The sequence below is a fragment of the Nerophis lumbriciformis genome, linkage group LG27 (genome assembly GCF_033978685.3).
Source record: "Nerophis lumbriciformis linkage group LG27, RoL_Nlum_v2.1, whole genome shotgun sequence".
Lineage (NCBI taxonomy): Eukaryota > Metazoa > Chordata > Actinopteri > Syngnathiformes > Syngnathidae > Nerophis > Nerophis lumbriciformis.
This window is the reverse complement of record NC_084574.2, coordinates 9336383-9355389: the sequence shown is the minus strand read 5'-3', so window position 1 is coordinate 9355389 and position 19007 is coordinate 9336383. Positions and strand designations below refer to the sequence as shown.

At 38.9% G+C, this 19007-nt stretch overlaps 1 protein-coding gene across 1 annotated transcript in view; it reads left to right on the top strand.

Annotated features, from left to right (window-relative positions):
- The first annotated feature begins 453 nt into the window (after window positions 1-453).
- Window positions 454-19007, top strand: part of frem3 (Fras1 related extracellular matrix 3) — a 69294-nt gene continuing 50740 nt past the window's right edge. Inside the window, exons 1-2 of the mRNA XM_061922937.1 lie at window positions 454-5455; window positions 8225-8314. Coding sequence (XP_061778921.1) covers window positions 454-5455; window positions 8225-8314 — 5092 coding nt within the window. The remainder of the gene's footprint in view (window positions 5456-8224; window positions 8315-19007) is intronic.

The window sequence follows — 19007 nt, the reverse complement described above, 5'->3', positions numbered from 1 at the left end:
TTTTTAATCTCAATGGGATTTTTTACTGGTTAAATAAAATTTTAATAAAAAAATAAACATTTTTAAATATCAACATTGCATCCATTCTACTAAATTTGCCATTCTGCTCTTCTTTGAAGGAAAAAAAGAGAGGGACAGAAGTCTTTTCTTGGTTGGAGGAGCACTTTCACAGCCTTGTCCAATGGTCTTTCTTAATTTAGCCAATCATGGGGGCAGCAGGGAGGTTCCCCCCCAGCTCTGCTTCTCTGTGCTGACACGGAGGAGGGGCCAGCGAGGGACCCTGTCTACAATTTCATTATTACCTGCAAAGCCCCTGCAGCACTCACCACACTCGTGTGTCGGTGTAAGGACAGAGAGGACCACTGAAGACAAGCTTCTTCTTTTTTTGTCCCATTGTTGGATTTTTGTTCGCTACTGCCGATCTGTGAATTTCAAGCCAACAAAAAAGTGGACATGGCAGCATGTCTGCAAAGTCCACAATGGAGATTCCTCCTGTTCGTTCTCAGTGTCTGTCTGGCCTCAGTCAGAACGGATCCTTTCAACCAGGCTCACCTTCACCAGTACAGACCTGGACCTAATGAGGACAACATCATCATCGCCAACAATGGGATTAGAGTCCCATTAGGGAAAGCTGTGTTTTTGGACCCCATGAACGACCTGGTGACAGAAGTCGCACCAGGAGACCGCTGCCACATCACAGTCCTGGACAATGACCCTCTATCGCAGAGACCAGGGATGCTGACCCCGAAGAAATTCCCATGTTCCTTTGCGCCGGATGAAGTGAAATACACTCATTTTGGATCCCGAAGCCCCAGCAAGGATCGTGTGAAGCTGCAGCTGCGTTACGACTCGCAGACGGACACTGTCATCATCCCGTTTATGCTAGAAGTGGAGGTAGTTTTCCAGCAGCTGGAGATCCTCACCAGGAATATGCCCATCAATGTGGAAAAACTGAACGGCAACAGCAGTCCCATTGACAACAAGGCTCTGGAGTTTTCCTACGAAGACGGGGTAACGCAGTGTAAGATCACCACACTAGTCGGCGCTGGAGGTCTTCCCAGGTATGGAACTCTTATTAACAACCCCGCCAGCGGCCAAATGGTAGACTGTGATGAGTTTGTGAAGCGTGGCATTCGCTACAAGCATGTGGCTAAAACCAATTCCCCAAATAGAGACTATATCCCGATGATGGTAGAGCTGCAGGATAATGAGGGCAACACGATCATGCAAGAACATTTCCAAATGATGGTTAGAATCAGAGAAGGTGCAGAGAACACCGCTCCGAAACCAAGCTTTGTGTCCATGATGATGATGGAGGTGGATCAATTTGTGATGACCGCAATTACTAGTGACATGTTGGCTGCAGAAGATGTGGAGTCTGATGCAGATGATTTAATCTTTAACATCACATCCCCACTGAGCCCTCAACATGGATACATCATAAGCACGGATGACCAGAACATGCCCATCACTTCTTTCTATCAGAGGGACATGAAAGATCTCAAAATAGCTTACAAACCACCTTCAGAGGACTCTGACGTGGAGAGGATTTTCCAGCTGGAGTTTGAAATCGTCGACACAGATGGTGCCGTGTCGGACCCCTTTGCTTTTATGATAGTGGTGAAGCCCATGAACACAATGGCTCCCGTGGCCACCAAAAACACGGGGCAACTCTTGTTTGAGGGGCAGTCCAGGGCGCTCTCCAGCGTGCAAAATTTAGAGATCAGCGATGAAGATAACCTCGAAGACGTGACGATCACCGTCATTGATGGCCTGAAGCACGGAGCACTGAGCGTGCTCGGGGGTCGCAGGAAATTCTTCACACCTGCCGATCTAGATGCCGGTATTGTTGTGTACCAGCATGATGGAAGCGACACCTACAGTGACAATATTATTTTCCGCATGACAGACGGCAAGAATGAAGTGGAGTTCTTGTTTCCCATCACTATAGTGCCCACTGATGACGAGCCGCCCATTATTAACGCCAACACCGGGCTGGTGCTCTTCAAGAAGGAAGTCATGCAGATATCGCCGTTTATTTTGAGCGCCACTGATATCGACTCAGAAGACTCCACCATTAAGTTCATCTTGGAGGCTCCTTACTCCACAGTGGGGGAGTTCCTGCTAAGACAAGTGGAACCTCCCTCCGAACCCTCTCTCTGGAAGTTCAGTGAGACAGATGAGATGTTTGAGCAGGTGGTGACTGAATGGTTTCAACAAGATGTCCTCGACGGGAAGCTGTTCTATCGCCACATCGGAGGCCACAGTACCACCACTGTAATTGATCAGTACGTGTTCCGGGTCCAGGATGATAACGATCCGCCGAATCAATCAGGTGAACGGTTGTTTACCATCAAAATCCACCCTATTGATGACTTACCTCCGGAGCTCTCACCTGGCACCACCCTTCACATGACAGTCAAGGAATATGAGCTGACATACTTTACAAAATCATTTTTGGGCTACATTGATCTAGACTCAGAAGACAGGGACTTAAAGTACACTATTACTAAGCCTCCAACTGACACTGATGACAACAACGCAGAACCCTTGGGTGATATTGTGCTGACAGACAACCCTAACATTGTGATTACAGAGTTCACACAGGCACAAGTCAATCACCATAAAGTTGCTTACAGGCCTCCCAACCAGGAGCTTGGCATCACTCCTAAAGTGGCTCAGTTCACATTTGTGGTGGAGGACACTTCCGGTAACACGGCAGATGGACTGTTCACCATTTTCCTGCAGCCGGTTGACAACAAACCCCCAGTTATTACAAACACAGGGTTTACTCTTATGGAGAGAAGTTCATATGTGATTACCAGGAAAGAGCTGCACGCCACAGATACTGACACAGACGATGAAAATATTGTTTTCACTGTAACCCAGATTCCTAAATATGGGTATCTGCAGTATTTAGGCATCGACATGTCAAACGGTGAAACATTTGTGCTGGAAGATGTAGCAAATGGACGACTAGCTTACATCCACGGTGGCGAGGAGTCCCTCAACGATGTCATAAAGCTGGACGTAAGCGATGGATTCCATGAGGTGCCCATCACTATCAAGATCAGTGTGGACCCCGTGGATGATGAGTCCCCAACTGTTATGCTTCCAGCAGGCCTGGTCGGAGCGTCAATTGATGTGCTGGAGAACGGCGCCACGGAGATTACAAGCAATGTGATTCAGGGACGAGATGAAGACACAGATGACCTTATGCTCATGTTCATAGTAGAAGAACCCCCCAGGCTGGGTGAGCTCCTTGTGAACGGAGCCCCTGCTGAGAGGTTTACCCAAGCGGACATCATTAATGGAGCGGTGGTGTATGTTCACACCTCTGGTGAAATTGGACCAGTCAAACAATACGACTCCTTCAACCTCACTTTGTCTGATTTGTCCGATCAGTGGGTGGTGGGTGGAAATAAGGTTCAAGGTGTGACAGTCCACGTCACCATCCTTCCAGTTGACAGCATTCCACCTATTGTTAGCGTCGGGGGGCAGTTTTTTGTGGTGGAGGGCGAGAAAAACGTCATCTCTCTGGACCAAATCCAAGCAGAAGATATCGACACAAATAGTGATGACATCCTATGCACCATCATTGTCCAACCCTCTTCCGGCTATGTGGAGAACATCTCCCCAGCTTCTGGCTCTGAGAAATCAAGAGCAGGTACGGCCATCACTGCATTTAGCATTAAAGATGTGGCAATTGGGCATATTTATTATGTACAAAGCATTCATAAAGGGGTGGAACCTGTGGAGGATCGCTTCACCTTCCGCTGCTCGGATGGAATTAACTTTTCCGATCGTCATTTCTTCCCCATCATCATCATTCCATCCAATGATGAGAAGCCTGAAATTTTCATCCGTGAGTTTATAGTGATGGAAGGAATGAGCCTGGTCATTGACACACCAATCCTAAACGCAGCTGATGCCGACATCCCTGATGACGAATTGCACTTTGAGATCATCACAAATCCCAAGCACGGTGTCATAGTTCAGCAGCTCAGCACTGGTACTCTCTCAGTGGATAGATTTGACTTGGAACAGATCAAGGAGGCATCAAACATCGTCTATGAACATGATGACTCAGAAACCACAGAGGACAGCTTCGTGATAAGGCTCACCGACGGGAAACACAAAGTGGAAAAAAAAGTCCTCATCATGGTCATCCCAGTTGACGACGAGACACCAAGAATGGCCATTAATGATGGCCTTGAGGTTGATATCGGTGAGACTAAAGTCATTAGCAACAGGATCTTGAAAGCCACCGATCTGGACTCCGAAGATAGCACATTAGTTTATATCGTTCGCTATGGTCCGGGCCAAGGCTACCTTCAGCGCATCACCAAGTTTGGAGATGTTATCGGGAACATCACCGTGGGAATGAACTTCACGCAGGTTGAAATCGACAAACAGCTCATCCAGTATGTGCACACTGGACAGGAAGGAATCCGAGACTTGTTGAAGTTTGACGTCACGGACGGCATCAACGCCCTAATTGATCGTTACTTCTACATCAACATCGGAAGCATAGACATGGTCTTCCCACAAGTCATCAACAAAGGCGTGACACTCAAGGAAGGAGGAAGAGTAACTCTGACCACCGACCTCCTTAGCACCACTGACATCAACAGTCCTGATGAATTCCTCAGCTTTAGCATCACTCGGGCCCCAAGCAGAGGCCATCTGGAGTGCACGGACCAGCCTGGTGTTCCCATTTCCACATTCACCCAACTGCAGCTTGCTGGCAACAAAATCTACTACATCCATACCTCGGATGATGAAATGAAGATGGACAGCTTCGAGTTTGAGGTGACGGACGGCTACAACCCTGTCTTCCGCACATTCAGAGTGTCCATCACTGATGTCGATAATAAGAAGCCAGTCTTGACCATAAGCAATCTTGTGGTGGAAGAAGGCGAAACTAAGCTCATCACACCATTCGAGCTAACGGCGGAGGACCGCGACACCCCGGACAACCTCTTGCGCTTCATTGTTACGCAGGTGCCGGTTCATGGGCAGCTGCTCTTCAACAACTCTCACTCTATCACCGCTTTCACCAAGCAGGACCTGAACGAGAACCTGATCAGCTACAAGCATGACGGCACAGAGACCAACGAAGACAGCTTCTCCTTCACTGTCACGGATGGCACTCACACAGACTTTTACATCTTCCCCGACACCGTCTACGACACGCGCAAACCCCAGATGATGACTATTCACATCAACACGGTGGACAACGGCGTGCCGCAAATTGTGGTCAACAAGGCCGCGGCCTCGCTCAAGGTCCTGCCCTCAGGACACATGGGCTTTCTGATCACCAGCAAAGCCCTGCGATCGGAGGACCGCGACAGTCAGCAGAAAGTCCTGAAGTATGTTGTGTCTGAGGCACCACAGCACGGCTTCATCATTAACCTCGCCAAGGGCAACGACAGCATCGAGACCTTCACGCAAGGTATGCTCATTACGTAACGTCTGACCATAAATTATGATAACATCTTGGTAACAATCACAGTAAACATTTACAAAACTTTCCCTACTGAACGCCTACGCAATTTATAAACTTTCCAAAACAAGCATTATATCATTGGAGACTGTAAATTGTCTTCAATTAATCTAATATTACAAAATGTGAAGTTAATTAATTTATCTTCAAAGTTGACAAGTAGCTGCACATTTAGTGAAGTGACAATCACTATAAATTGTTACCAAATATACAACATGTGTATTTGGTCTACCCAAGACGAAATTGTCTTCAGTGTTATCGAAAACATTGACTAATAAGAATTTTTCTTTAACGTTTAATTAAAACACGTACATTCGTCAAGTACAGAAACTAAGTATTTTAAAAATGGGTCAATTATGTTCACTGAAGAGCCTAAACCAGTGGTTCTCAAACTTTTTTCACAAAGTACCACCTCAGAAAACACTTGACTCTTCAAGTACCACCATAATAACCAACATTCGAATACAGTAGCGTAGTAGGCCTAAATATTCATTAAACACAAGGCAGAGCATTTATTTAACAAGTATATTTAATATTTTTGGCCACTGTAACATTACACACAGTTTGAATAGTAATACTGTGTTTGAATATTTAATGATGTGATTCTACCACACTGTTTGAGAATCACTGGTCTAAACTATGACTAATTTGTTGTCAGTGTTTATAAAAAACATTACATTACATTAAGTTCTTAGGCGAATTAGAATGAATCTTTAATGTTTACAAGAAACTGAAAAACAAAAATGTACGTTAGTTGTATTCAAAACTAAATAAATAAAACTACCGTATTTTCCGCACTATAAGGCGCATCGGATTATAAGGCGCACCTTCAATGAATGGCATATTTCAAAACTGTGTTCATATATAAGGCGCACCGGATTATAAGGCGCACCTATGTCAACAAAACAGTCAGATAGGTCAGTTAAACTTTATTAATAGATAACAAACCAGCGTTCTGACAACTCCGTTCACTCCCAAAATGAATAAACAGCTGATTTACTCGTGTTACGTAAATCAAACGTGCAATCACAATATAGTAACACGTGAAATAGTGCAGAGCAATAACAATATATCAATAACTCAACGTTGCTCAAACGTTAATGTCACACAACACAACACACTAAATAAAAATGTAAAGTTCACTTTATGAAGTTATAGCTCATTCACAAATCCCTCGAATTCTTCTTCTTCAGTGTCCGAATTAAACAGTTGAGCGAATACGGCATCCAACATGGCCGGCTCCGTCTCGTCGAAGTCGTCATTAATGGAGTCAGTGTCGTTGCCGTTTATTAGTTCAGTGACAATTCCTGCCTTCCTGAAAGCTCGGACCACAGATGAGACTGAATCAGCCCAGGCATTTACGATCCACTGGCAGATAGTGGCGTATGTCGTCTGGCGCTGTCTCCCTGTCTTGGTGAACGTCACGTGTGTTCGCCTTCTGTCATCCACTGTTCCCACGCAGTTAGCAGTCTAGCTTCGAATGCCCTGTTGACACCAATATCCAGCGGCTGGAGGTCTTTTGTCAATCCACCCGGAATGACGGCGAGTATTGAATTAAGCGCGTAAGCGTGTCTCTTAATGTGATGTTATGAGCTAGCAAATATAACAACTACACTACCCAGCATGCAACGATAGTGACGAGCATGCGCGGTAGCCCTGAGAAGCGTTGTTGTATGCTGGCAGTTAGAATGTGGTTATGAGCACGCTGTGAGTAAACGTTGAGAACTCAGTTAACACGCCTCGTCTGCATTATTTATAATTAGACAGACAACACACTTAATAGGAGCCATTTTGGGGTCTTTACATAAACACACAAATGGAAATGAAACGTCACATATCCCAGCATGCACCGCGCGCTTCTTCTTCTTCTACGGGGAAAAAAGATGGCGGCTGTTTACCGTAGTTGCGAGACCTAAACTTTATGAAAATTAATATTAATATTAACCCATATATAAGGCGCACCGGATTATAAGGCGCACTGTCAGCTTTTGAGAAAATTTGTGGTTTTTAGGTGCGCCTTATAGTGCGGAAAATACGGTAATTTGTCCAATTGAAGATTATTTCTGAGGAGAGCACATAAAGTTCATGAAAGATGTTCAATTGACTTTAATCTTTACAAAAAAGTGTACTTGAGGTTTGTTCACGACAAACAACTATCTTTAAAACAAAAAAAAAGTACATTTGTTTTGGTAAAGAATATATTATCTTCAAAATTATGTACTTTAGGTTCGTTGAAGACTCTAAATACTAAATTCTTTCTTCGACAGTTTTCAATGTTTACGAAAAACTGAACAGTAGTTTTATTGAAGACTCAAATTGTAATCTAATTTCTACCAAATTTCATACGTAAATCCAGAGAAGACGAGATTGTCTACAGTACGTTAAAGACTCCAAATTGTCTTTGGTGTTTTCAAAACCCTGCATGTCATTGTAACAAAAATGCGAAATCAAGTAGCCTCAGGTCCACCTGTCAATGTTTTGAAAAAAAAAAAACGCGTACACTGGCAACTCCAAATCGATGTTTACCAAAAGACGTACGCTACCTTGGATGAATATTCCGAGCTGGATTGATCGATTGCAAAAAATGCTGAGACAAGCATTTCCTCGGAGGCTGGCATGTTATAATAGTAGCTTGGGGGCATGAAACTTAAACCTGTGAAGATGGCCTACTTTTACGACATTTTACTTTGACGCTAACTTGTGTGTGTCCGCCAACAGCTGACATCAACGACATGAAGATTTGCTACGTCTTGTTGGACGGGAGCAACGCCACTAGCGACATCTTCTACTTCACCATCGAAGATAACGGTAAGAACATTTTCATCGTGACGAAATGGTTTTATTCCGTCTTTTTTTGTCAAACGTTAAATTCCTACTCAGTGTTTACATCACAAAGACTTAGGGCAGTTGGCTGTGACTGACACCCAATATAGAGCCGCCATCTACTCTTCGCACCAATGGAGGTGGCAGCAGGTTTAAGGCACATGGGGGGTGGGCAAGGTCAAAGGGCACTCGGGCCAAGCGGCGACTGAGCCACGGAAAAAATGACAGACGTTGAACGACCCGATGTCTTAAGACTTTGTAAGTCCAGTCGACTGGTGACTTGATCAAAAACTAACTAGCAACTAACATTTTGTCGAACAAAGGATCTTTAACTAGCAATTTTACAATAGATTCTTAAAAATGATAATCTTCCTGTCTTGTATACGATCTTTGACTAGCATTTTGGTAATCGATCCTTTAAAACAGCAGAGCATTCCTGTGATACAGAGCCCCAAACTTTTTTGCACCACGGACTGGTTTAATGTAGGCATTATTTTCAGGGACCAGCTTTCCACTTGTGCCAGATAAATACAGCAACAATAAGTGCATGAAAAATACAACTCACTATAATGCTGAATAGTGGGAGCCCTAATCGTGTTTCTTTGCAATGAGATGCAGATGGAAATCAGCCTTTGGCCACGATCTGTCACATTTATATGTTATATGTTCATTCATGTGCATTGTATCATGTCACAAAGTTATAACAAATATAACAAAAGGCAACTTCCTATGAGGGATTTTATTGTACATCTACAAACAAGCGTATTGGTGCGTCTAGTGCATAGGTGTCAAACTCAAGGCCCGGGGGCCAGATCTAGCCCACCACATCATTTTATTTGGCCCTCAAAAGCCTGGAAATAATATACGTCATTAAAGTACTTTATATTTTCTTACTAAATGTATTAGTTTTTTCCATTTTGACAAAAAAAATACATGTACTCACATATTTTTTCAACATACGGTAAATATTATAATGTAACAAATATATGATCAAACAATATTTTTTGTTAAACAAGAAATAAATACTTGTTATCTGCTTGACTTATGATTTCAAAACTAGTTATTCATCAAATTGTCAAATTTAATACATAGATTTTACAGCGAATTTATGAAATTTACTGTGGTTTTACAGCATTTTACTGTACATGAAAAAAACAGTACCACTGTTTTTTGACCATAAAATGCTCGCAACTGAGCTGGTACTGTTTTGCTATTCACAATAGTATACCGTTTTTACGGTAAAATCCGGCGGCTAAATTGCCAGAATTTTACTGTAAAAATGCAGTTTTACATTTACGGCGTGGCGAAGTTGGGAGAGTGGCCGTGCCAGCAATCTGAGGGTTACTGGTTCAATCTCCACCTTCTACCATCCTAATCATGTCCGTTGTGTCCTTGAGCAAGACACTTCACCCTTGCTCCTGATGGGACTGGTTAGCGCCGTGCATGGCAGCTCCCGCCATCAGTGTGTGAATGTGTGAATGTGAATGGGTGAATGTGGAAAATAGTGTCAAAGCGCTTTGAGTTCTTTAAAAAAAAAAGGTAGAAAAGCGCTATACAAGTACGACCCATTTACCATTTACAGTAAAAAAAAAAAAAAACACTGTAAAATTCTATCAACTGAGCTGCCAGTTTTGTACCATGAAAATCAGTGGTACTGTTTTTTCATTTACAGTAACATGCTGAAAAAAACATTGTCAATTTTACAGTAAAATGTTTGTGACTGACCTGTCAGTTTTTTACTGTAAAATCTACAAAAAATGTTTACATTGTTGTACATTAACAAAAAAACTAATCATCAAATGCATAGACAATTGTGTAATAATATCACTTACTGTTAAACATAACTGCAATATGGCCCTTAATTCCAACGAGTTTGACACCCCTAGTCTAGTGGGACAGATGAAAGTTAAGTCGGAGAAAATGCAGTTGTTTAAAAAGTATTTAATGTTTCTCTGCGGCCCGGTAGAAAATGTGTCACGGACCAGTTTAGTTTGATGGCGGCTGGGAACCACTTATATCGAGGACCTTTGGCCAATATTTTTGCAGCAGTGTTTTTGTCATATAGAGGATCTTTGATCAGTGTTAAGACGTACAACCCCCAGTCCTTACCTTTATAAAAGTGTGCCGCCCAGAATAATGTAGTTGAATAGCTGTGTCCTAAGGGGTTCAAAATGTCCCCTTTTGACATGCGAGCCACAAAAGTTCACTGACTTTGATGCTTTACCAGTCTTCCAATAGGGTCCTTTAAATATTTTTGACATGAATACCTCATGCCTTTTTCTGTCTTAAATACGTATTTCACGAACTATGCATTTATTGACTGAGGCTATCATTCAAGCCTTCAAAACGGCATTAACATCTATAGGTGATATGGATTATATAAACTGTATATATAGCCCCAGCCAGACATTAAAACCCAACAGGTGGCCGTTGCTATTTTAACCGCTGCTACCAGATACAAAACAACAGCATATAGAGCAGCCATTAATGCTGCAGGGAAGGTTGAATTGCTCAATGGGAAAAGTTTAGCTGACCGTTTTTTGTTATTATTATATTAGAATTGTCTTTACCATTTTTACCCTGATTGACTTCAAGTTAAATGTCTTTGATTTCTAAAACCGCATACTAGTTTTATTGAAGTACATTTTGATGGTGTTTTTTTTATTTGATATGAACATTGAAGACAGGCTGTCTAATGTTTACCAAAAAATATAAATAAATAAAAAATCAGCCATTAGTTTCTATGTTCGATTTACTGGGAAACATCCCTTATTTTCAAATGCAAATCTTAACAGGAGGGTTCTTCTTTTGTTCTCATGTTTTATGTGGTATCAGTTCGAACGACAACATTTTGAGCAGTTTTTGATACATATCAAATTACATATTTTACACCCTCAGGGGTATTGGACTTTATATAGGGCCTATGCCTGTTAATAGGTGTCCCGATCTGATATTGATGTCGGTCTGATATCAGGATAAAAATAAGAATTTGATTATATTGGCTTGCATCTAAAATCTTCAATTCAAGCAGTCCTGCAGTGTGTTTACTCGTGCAAAGCTGTTACAAAAGATAAACATGGTAGGTTACAAGCTACTAGGAGCTAGCAGCTACACAACGGCTAAGCACACAATAGCACACAAGCTAGACATAAGAAAAAGTGTCCTTAATTGAACAATGTTGCAGTCTAAAAAGTACCAAATATATATGGTTGCATATTACTTACACATACAAAGTCTTCAAAGCAGAGGGGTATTAGAAAATATCCAGTAACAAATGTGTCCGCATCATTGGACTTATTACATTATGAGTTTAATTTAATGATTTTTTCTGGCGACTAGGTGTCATCAAAAAAAACGTTAACCACTCCACTTCAACTAAAAGACAGTGTAAGTCCCTTATAGACTAGGGCTTCTTAACCTAATTGACCTTGGAGGCCAACTTTTCCACAACAGAGGGGCCAAGGGCCCACTCAAATATTAAGACTGAATTAGTAAACTTACGCTTGCTTGATTTTAATAGTATTCAACAATTATATCCAACCTACTTACAGTTTACAACCTTGTCAAATGGTATGAAAGCATGTGCTAATCACAAAAATGATTACTTATTAACACATAAACTTAGGCTTTGGTCAGGCTGATTAGAAAGATAAGTACGGACCAAATATACTGCAAAAGGACTCATAAGTAACTGATGAAAAATAAATGTACATACTATTATGCTGTGCTAAGATAAATAAACTAAATCAATAATTAATATGTTTTTAACTAAGTTGTTAAAAAAAATTAAAACGCAAATGAAAATACAGCTACACCACTTTAGTCATAACTTTTGCCCATAAAAAACGTCTATGACTTTAGCCCCTGACTTCTTCTGTTTGTTTGACATTGTCATTACTTCCACAAGTGGTGAAAAAGTGTATTACAACTGAGTACCGATGTGGTCCATACAGACCACCGCTGAGAAGCACATTTTTTTGGCGGCCTTATGGTTAAGAAAACATTGTTCTAGATGATTAATAACAAATAAGTTAGTGTTTTTCATGCCTGCCATTGTTCTCTGTTTGAGTCATTTCATTTGCTCAAGCCTTTATTAACATTCCATACTACAAAAAAATAAAAGTGTATGATTTGTGCTGATTCCAATATCGGTATTATATCGGAAGTGAAAAGGTTGTATCGCTTCCGTCAGTCTACCCCAGGGCAGCTGTGGCTACAAATGCAGCTTACCACCACCAGGTGTGAATGAATGATGGGTTCTCACTTCTCTGTGAGCGCTTTGAGTATCTAATAATAGAAAAGCGCTATATAAAATCTAATCCATTTTTATTATATCGGGACACCCTGAGTTTATGTATTAATAAGCATAATGAGTGTATTTTCCTGCCTTTACTTCGCATTGGCAGTATGTCAGCTTGGACTGAATCCATCATGTCTTGGAGTAGGGTTGTACGGTACACCGGTACTGGTATAGCATCGCATCAAAAACGGTACTGTACTCTGTTTGAAAAGTTCCGGTTCCCAACGGGCCTGACGATGCGCCATCACGTCATGACATTGCAGGTTTTACGAGCAGAGAAGCACGTTCGGCAGCGCACAATCACAGAGTACTTACAAGCAGACACAGTGTGTAGACAGAAGAGGGAGAATGGACACATTTTTGGCCTAAAAACTAAAGATAAACACTGAAACGCCCTCAGGAAGAGGTGCTTTAAAACATGGCTGGCTAGCTAGCGGCTAACGTCCATCTGCAGTGTTTTAGCTACTTCTAAATCACTAATCCTCGCCGCCATGGCAACAAATAAAGTAAGTTTCTTACAAGTATCATTATCACTGCAGGACGAGGAATAGCTAAACATGCTTCACTACACACCGTAGGAGGATACAATAGCTCACCGGCGTCACAATGTAAACAAATGCCATGGGTGGATCTACATCTGACATCCACTGTAATGATACCAAGTACAGGAGCGTATCTAGTCGATACTACTATGATTACATCGATATTTTCTTATCGTCACACAATTTTTTTCCCTTTTTTTAAAATTCATATTTTGTTTATAAACTCAGTAAATATGTCCCTGGACACATGAGGACTTTGAATATGACCAATGTACGATTCTGTAACTACTTGGTATCGGATCGATAACTGAATTAGTGGTATTATCTCAAACTAATGTAAAGTATCCAAACAACAGAAGAATAAGTGATTATTACATTTTAACAGAAGTGTAGATAGAACATGTTGAAACAAAAAAAACGATATTAACAGTATATGAACAAGTAGATTAATAATCCATTTTTACAGCTTGTCCCTCATAATGTTGACAAAATAATAGAATGATAAATGACAATATGTTACTGCATACGTCAACATACTAATGAGGAGCCTTTGTTTGTTTACTTACTACTAAAAGACAAGTTGTCTAGTATGTTCACTATTTTATTTAAGGACTAAATTGCAATAATAAACATATGTTTAATGTACCCTAAGATTTTTTGTTAAAAAAAGCCAATAATGCCATTTTTTTGTGGTTCCCCTTATTTAGAAATGTATAGAAAAGTATCGAAATACATTTTGGTTCCGGAACTAAAATATTGGTATCGGAACAACCCTATCTTAGAGTAAAGGTGCGACCACGGGAAGGGAAATGAGCTCAGCACCTTTGCTTTTATTAGCGTTTGCTTTTGCCACTTTTGTTTCTCCCTGCAGCCAAAACACATGGAAGGGAGGTTCAGCTAAACCAGGTGCAAAACAAAAGTTTCAACCTTTAACATGAACATCAGGCAAGACAAAAAACATGTGGGGTAATAATTGCACACCTGAAACAAACAAATAAACAGGATGCATCCGGAAGAGAAAAAGATAAAAGGGAGTGTAATGCAAAGTGTTGAAGGCCTCAATGAGGGGGAGTGAAGGAGGTCAAGGGGGTGAAGGTATCTTGGACATGAAGGGACATGCAGTTCTCCAGGACAATGATGTTAAGCTTCTCTGATAGAAAATCTCATTGTGGCAACACAGATGCAGCAAGCTATGAAGTTAAAAAAAACATCAACTTAAAGCCAAAACTCAGATCACTTTTAAAACCTCCCAAGCTGAGGCAATTATAGTCCCGTGTGTATGCGGTAAATGTTGTATCAAATTTGAATAATTAACCAGTCAAACGTTTTAACAACCCTGCAATGTGCTAACATTTTGCCTTTTATAAAGATTATAGTGCTCACTTTTGACAGTACAGCTAAATGAAGTGACCAAAACCTTTTGAACATATCAAAATGTATGTGAACAAATGTTAGAAATTCTAATTATAACGATAAAATAGAAACTTTTTTCTTTTTAATTATTTATAGACACCTTTCTGGGCTATACCTATTTATATATTAGAAAGTGTAAACAAAAAGTCAATAACATAAAAATGTAGTAATAATAATGGTAAAGATATTAAAATCATGAGTTTTCATTTTTTAAAGTATTTATGGTACTGGTGCGTCATTCTATTCTTTCACTATAATTTAGTCATTTAGTCATGTTGGTGCCAGTTGGTATATTCAATATTTTAGTTTTTTTTATTTTCGTAGTTTTTGTATACCGTATTTTTTGGATTATAAGTCGCAGTTTTTTTCATAGTTTGGCCGGGGGTGCGACTTATACTCAGGAGCGACTTATGTGTGAAATTATTAACACATTACCGTAAAATATCAAATAATATTATTTAGCTCATTCACGTAAGAGACTAGACGTATAAGATTTCATGGGATTAGCGATTAGGAGTGACAGATTGTTTGGTAAACGTATAGCATGTTCTATATGTTATAGTTATTTGAATGACTCTTACCATGATATGTTACGTTAACATACCAGTTGGTTATTTATGCCTTATATAACGTAAACTTATTCAGTCTGTTCACTATTCTTTATTTATTTTAAATTGCCTTTCAAATGTCTATTCTTGGTGTTGGGTTTTATCAAATACATTTCCCCAAAAAATGCGACTTATACTCCAGTGCGACTTATGTTTTTTTCCTTCTTTATTATGCATTTTCGGCCGGTGCGACATATACTCCAAAAATACGGTACAGCGGATCGACTTATACGCCGAAAAATACGGTACTCTATTTTTGATTCTGTATTTTTTATTTTAGCGATAATTTTGTTAAATATTTTCTTTTTCTTTTTATATATTTATTATAATAATAATAATTATTATTATTATAATGAGTCATTCTATCGTGTTTCGTGAAGTTGCCCAGTTTTTTTGTTTTTTTTATCATGGTGTTTGGTTTGTTATTTATTTTAGTTTGCATTTACTTGTGCATTATTCCTCCATCTCTTTAATGGAAAACAAGTATTTAGTGTAACTTCGACACAGAAGTCTTCCTCTAATTAACCTCAATGGAATCAAACGGCAACTTACTTATTTCTTGTTTTACTATATCAACATGAAAGAACAAGAAAGGTGTAGAATTGCAAGTTAATATGACATTTTATCGCAGAATTTCGATTTTTGTATTTAATGATGCCTTTTTAATTCCTGCGACGAGGTGGCGTCTTGTCCACGGTGTACCCCGCCTTCCGCCCGAATGCAGCTGAGATAGGCTCCAGCACCCCCCGCGACCCCGAAAGGGATAAGCGGTAGAAAATGGATAGATGGATGGATTCTTTATCTCATAACTTCGATTTTTTTTTTTATCTCATATTATGATCTCATAATCTCGATTATTTTTTTTTTTGTCTAATAATTAAGAATATTTATCTGATCATTTCGATTTCTTATCCCATAATTTTGACATTTTTATGTAATAATTTAGCTTTTTTTAAAATAATATAATTTACGACTTTTTAGAAAATGGATGGACTTTTTATCTCATAATTATGAAAATTTATCGCAGAATTTTGATTTTTGTATTTAATAATGATGACTTTTTACTTCCTGCGACGAGGTGGCGTCTTGTCCAGGGTGTACCCCGCCTTCCGCCCGAATGCAGCTGAGATAGGCTCCAGCACCCCCCGCGACCCCGAAAGGGATAAGCGGTAGAAAATGGATGGATGGATGGATGTTGGAGTTACTGTAGTTTGAAATATAAGAAGCAAAAGCCGGAGTTTAAGTTGATGGCAGCCCTTGCCGCCTTTGCAGGGTACTTGCTGTCACTTGCATTGCACACACATAGCTAAGCTCTCATGAAAATGCCTTATAGTCCCCTTAATAGTCGTGAGGCATGCATAGGACTTGAAGTGAGGGTGTCTCAATAAGTGTGTGTGTGTGTGTCCTCCAGGCACAGCTGAACTGTGTTAAAGTGGTCGTATAATAATAAAAAAAAAAAGTGATGACAACTACAAAACCAAAAATGGTGTGTTAAGACTGAATTAGAAAACCAATAACGTGCATTCAAGTGATCAGGTCAGAAATCTTCATACAGTGTGCAACATTTAAGCTGTAAGTACTTTTTATTTCTATTAAATATACAGCTCAAATGTGTCTTTTGTCCAGGAGGACGCCATGGCCTAAAAAAATGTCCTTACTGTCAAACATGTTCAGACATTTACAAGATTGGAGTGTCACATTTTGAGGACTCTGACTTACATGCACATTTGTCATACAGTCTATGACCACACGCATGGTAAGATCCAGATTGGATCTTTATTTCATTTCATTTAACAGTATCATGTCGAGCGTAATGTCACTTTTAGTTAAATGTTATTTGACATCTTTTTAAACACAAATACTTCAAATTAATTTCAGAGCAATGTATTAAAAGGAGGAATAGGAACATTTCATGTATAACACAATACAATAAAATTGATGTAATTATGATTTTAACAAGAAATAAGTACCAATAAAAGAAGGTCAGATATGGGTTGTGCAATAAATATTTTAATGAGGCTTTCTGTAAGCCACTTTTGGGAAGAATCACTGGTCCATAGCGTACTTTAATTAAGTTTACTTTATTTTTGACTAGTTAGTTTAAAATTAATCAATTTAACCATAAGAGTCTTTGTATTTATTGATTTGTGGTCTCAAACAGGGACGCCCAAATATTAAAATAACTTCTCAGTATAATTACTACTTTAGTAAAATTGACTTTAGACTCTGTTTGATTCAATTTAATACAACAGCATGGTGTCCATAAAACATATTTTTTCCTTACTTGTTATGTTGTTTTTTTGTAAAATTGTATTTAATCCAATTTAATTTAATAAAAAATTAATTAGTATTTCAATGTATTTAATACAACAGCATAATGCCCATTTCTCTTTATTAGTTGTGTTGTTTTATTTGTTTAATTTTATTTATTTTAAGTTTATTCAATTAATTTATTTAATCTTATTTTGTTCAACATAATAGACGCTATTCCAATATGTTTGTCCTTTATTAGTTTTGTTGTTTTATTTATTTAATTTAATATACCCCCGACCCCGAAAAGCACAAGTGGTAGAAAATGGATGGATGGATGGATGGATGGATGGATAGTTAAATTTAATTACATTGTAATGAATTGTATTTTTTGTTCAACACAACAAGGGCATGGTGTCCCAGACACCATTCCATTATCTTATTTTTCTTGTATTAGTTAGTTTATTCTATGTTATTTATTTTTAATTTAATCTAAATTTAACTTAATTTCATTTAACAGCATGGAGAGACAGAGACTGTTCATTTATTTTATTTTCCTTCATTAGTTACTTAGATATATTTATTTATTCTTATTCAAATAAATTGAATTAAAATCAATTAAAATCAATTAAATCGAGGCTCTGTTCATTTTAATTTAATATTACAGGATGGTGTCAATAACTGACACCATTCTTTTAATTTATTTATCTTTATTAGTTAATTTTGATTAAATCGGACTCGTTGGCTGTAAAAATTAAATTTAATTAATTTTAAGAGAATGGTATCTACATACCTGCCAACTTTTTAAATCAGAAAAACCTAGTAGCCAGGGTCCAGGGGCCGCAGGCCCCGGTAGGTCCAGGACAAAGTCCTGGTGGGGGGTTCAGGCTTCGCCCCCCGACGCAAAATGATTATTAGCATTCACACAGGTTAAAATGTTGCTAAAACCACCACTTTTCTATCAGTCACAGTGACTTTTCAAAACAAAAATATTACAGCAAAAATCATATGGGTTGATTGACATGTTTATTCTGTAAGCTAACTTCAATAGTTTGAAATTATTTTGACAGTTAATGCCAGTTATCCTGTCAACCTTTCACAAGACTTCAATTTGTTAATTGAAAGTATAAACAGTATAAACACTTTTTACAGTAAACAAATGGTAAAACAGTACTAAACAATTCCATTAAAAAAAAAATTGCTGTCATTATTAACTTTCTGTCCAAGCTTGTATAATCTACTGCCTTGTTCAATTGTATAAAATATTCTGTGCCTAAAATTCACATTTCTATCACAATTATCATACTGTAAACATGGTAAGCTAACTTCATTAAAATTAATAGTCCTGTCAAATAGCATGGAATTACAATTCAAATGTACTTTTTTTGTAAGCCTTTCAAAAGAATTCAAAATATGAAAAATTTATGAAAATTAATTTAAGCCATCAGACACTTGAAAAGTGGCACATCACATCTCTAATGTAATCATTTTAACTTTTCAACAGAAATAGCACTGCAAAAATATTGAGGACATACTTCTGTATTTTGGTAGTTATGCTGTCAACA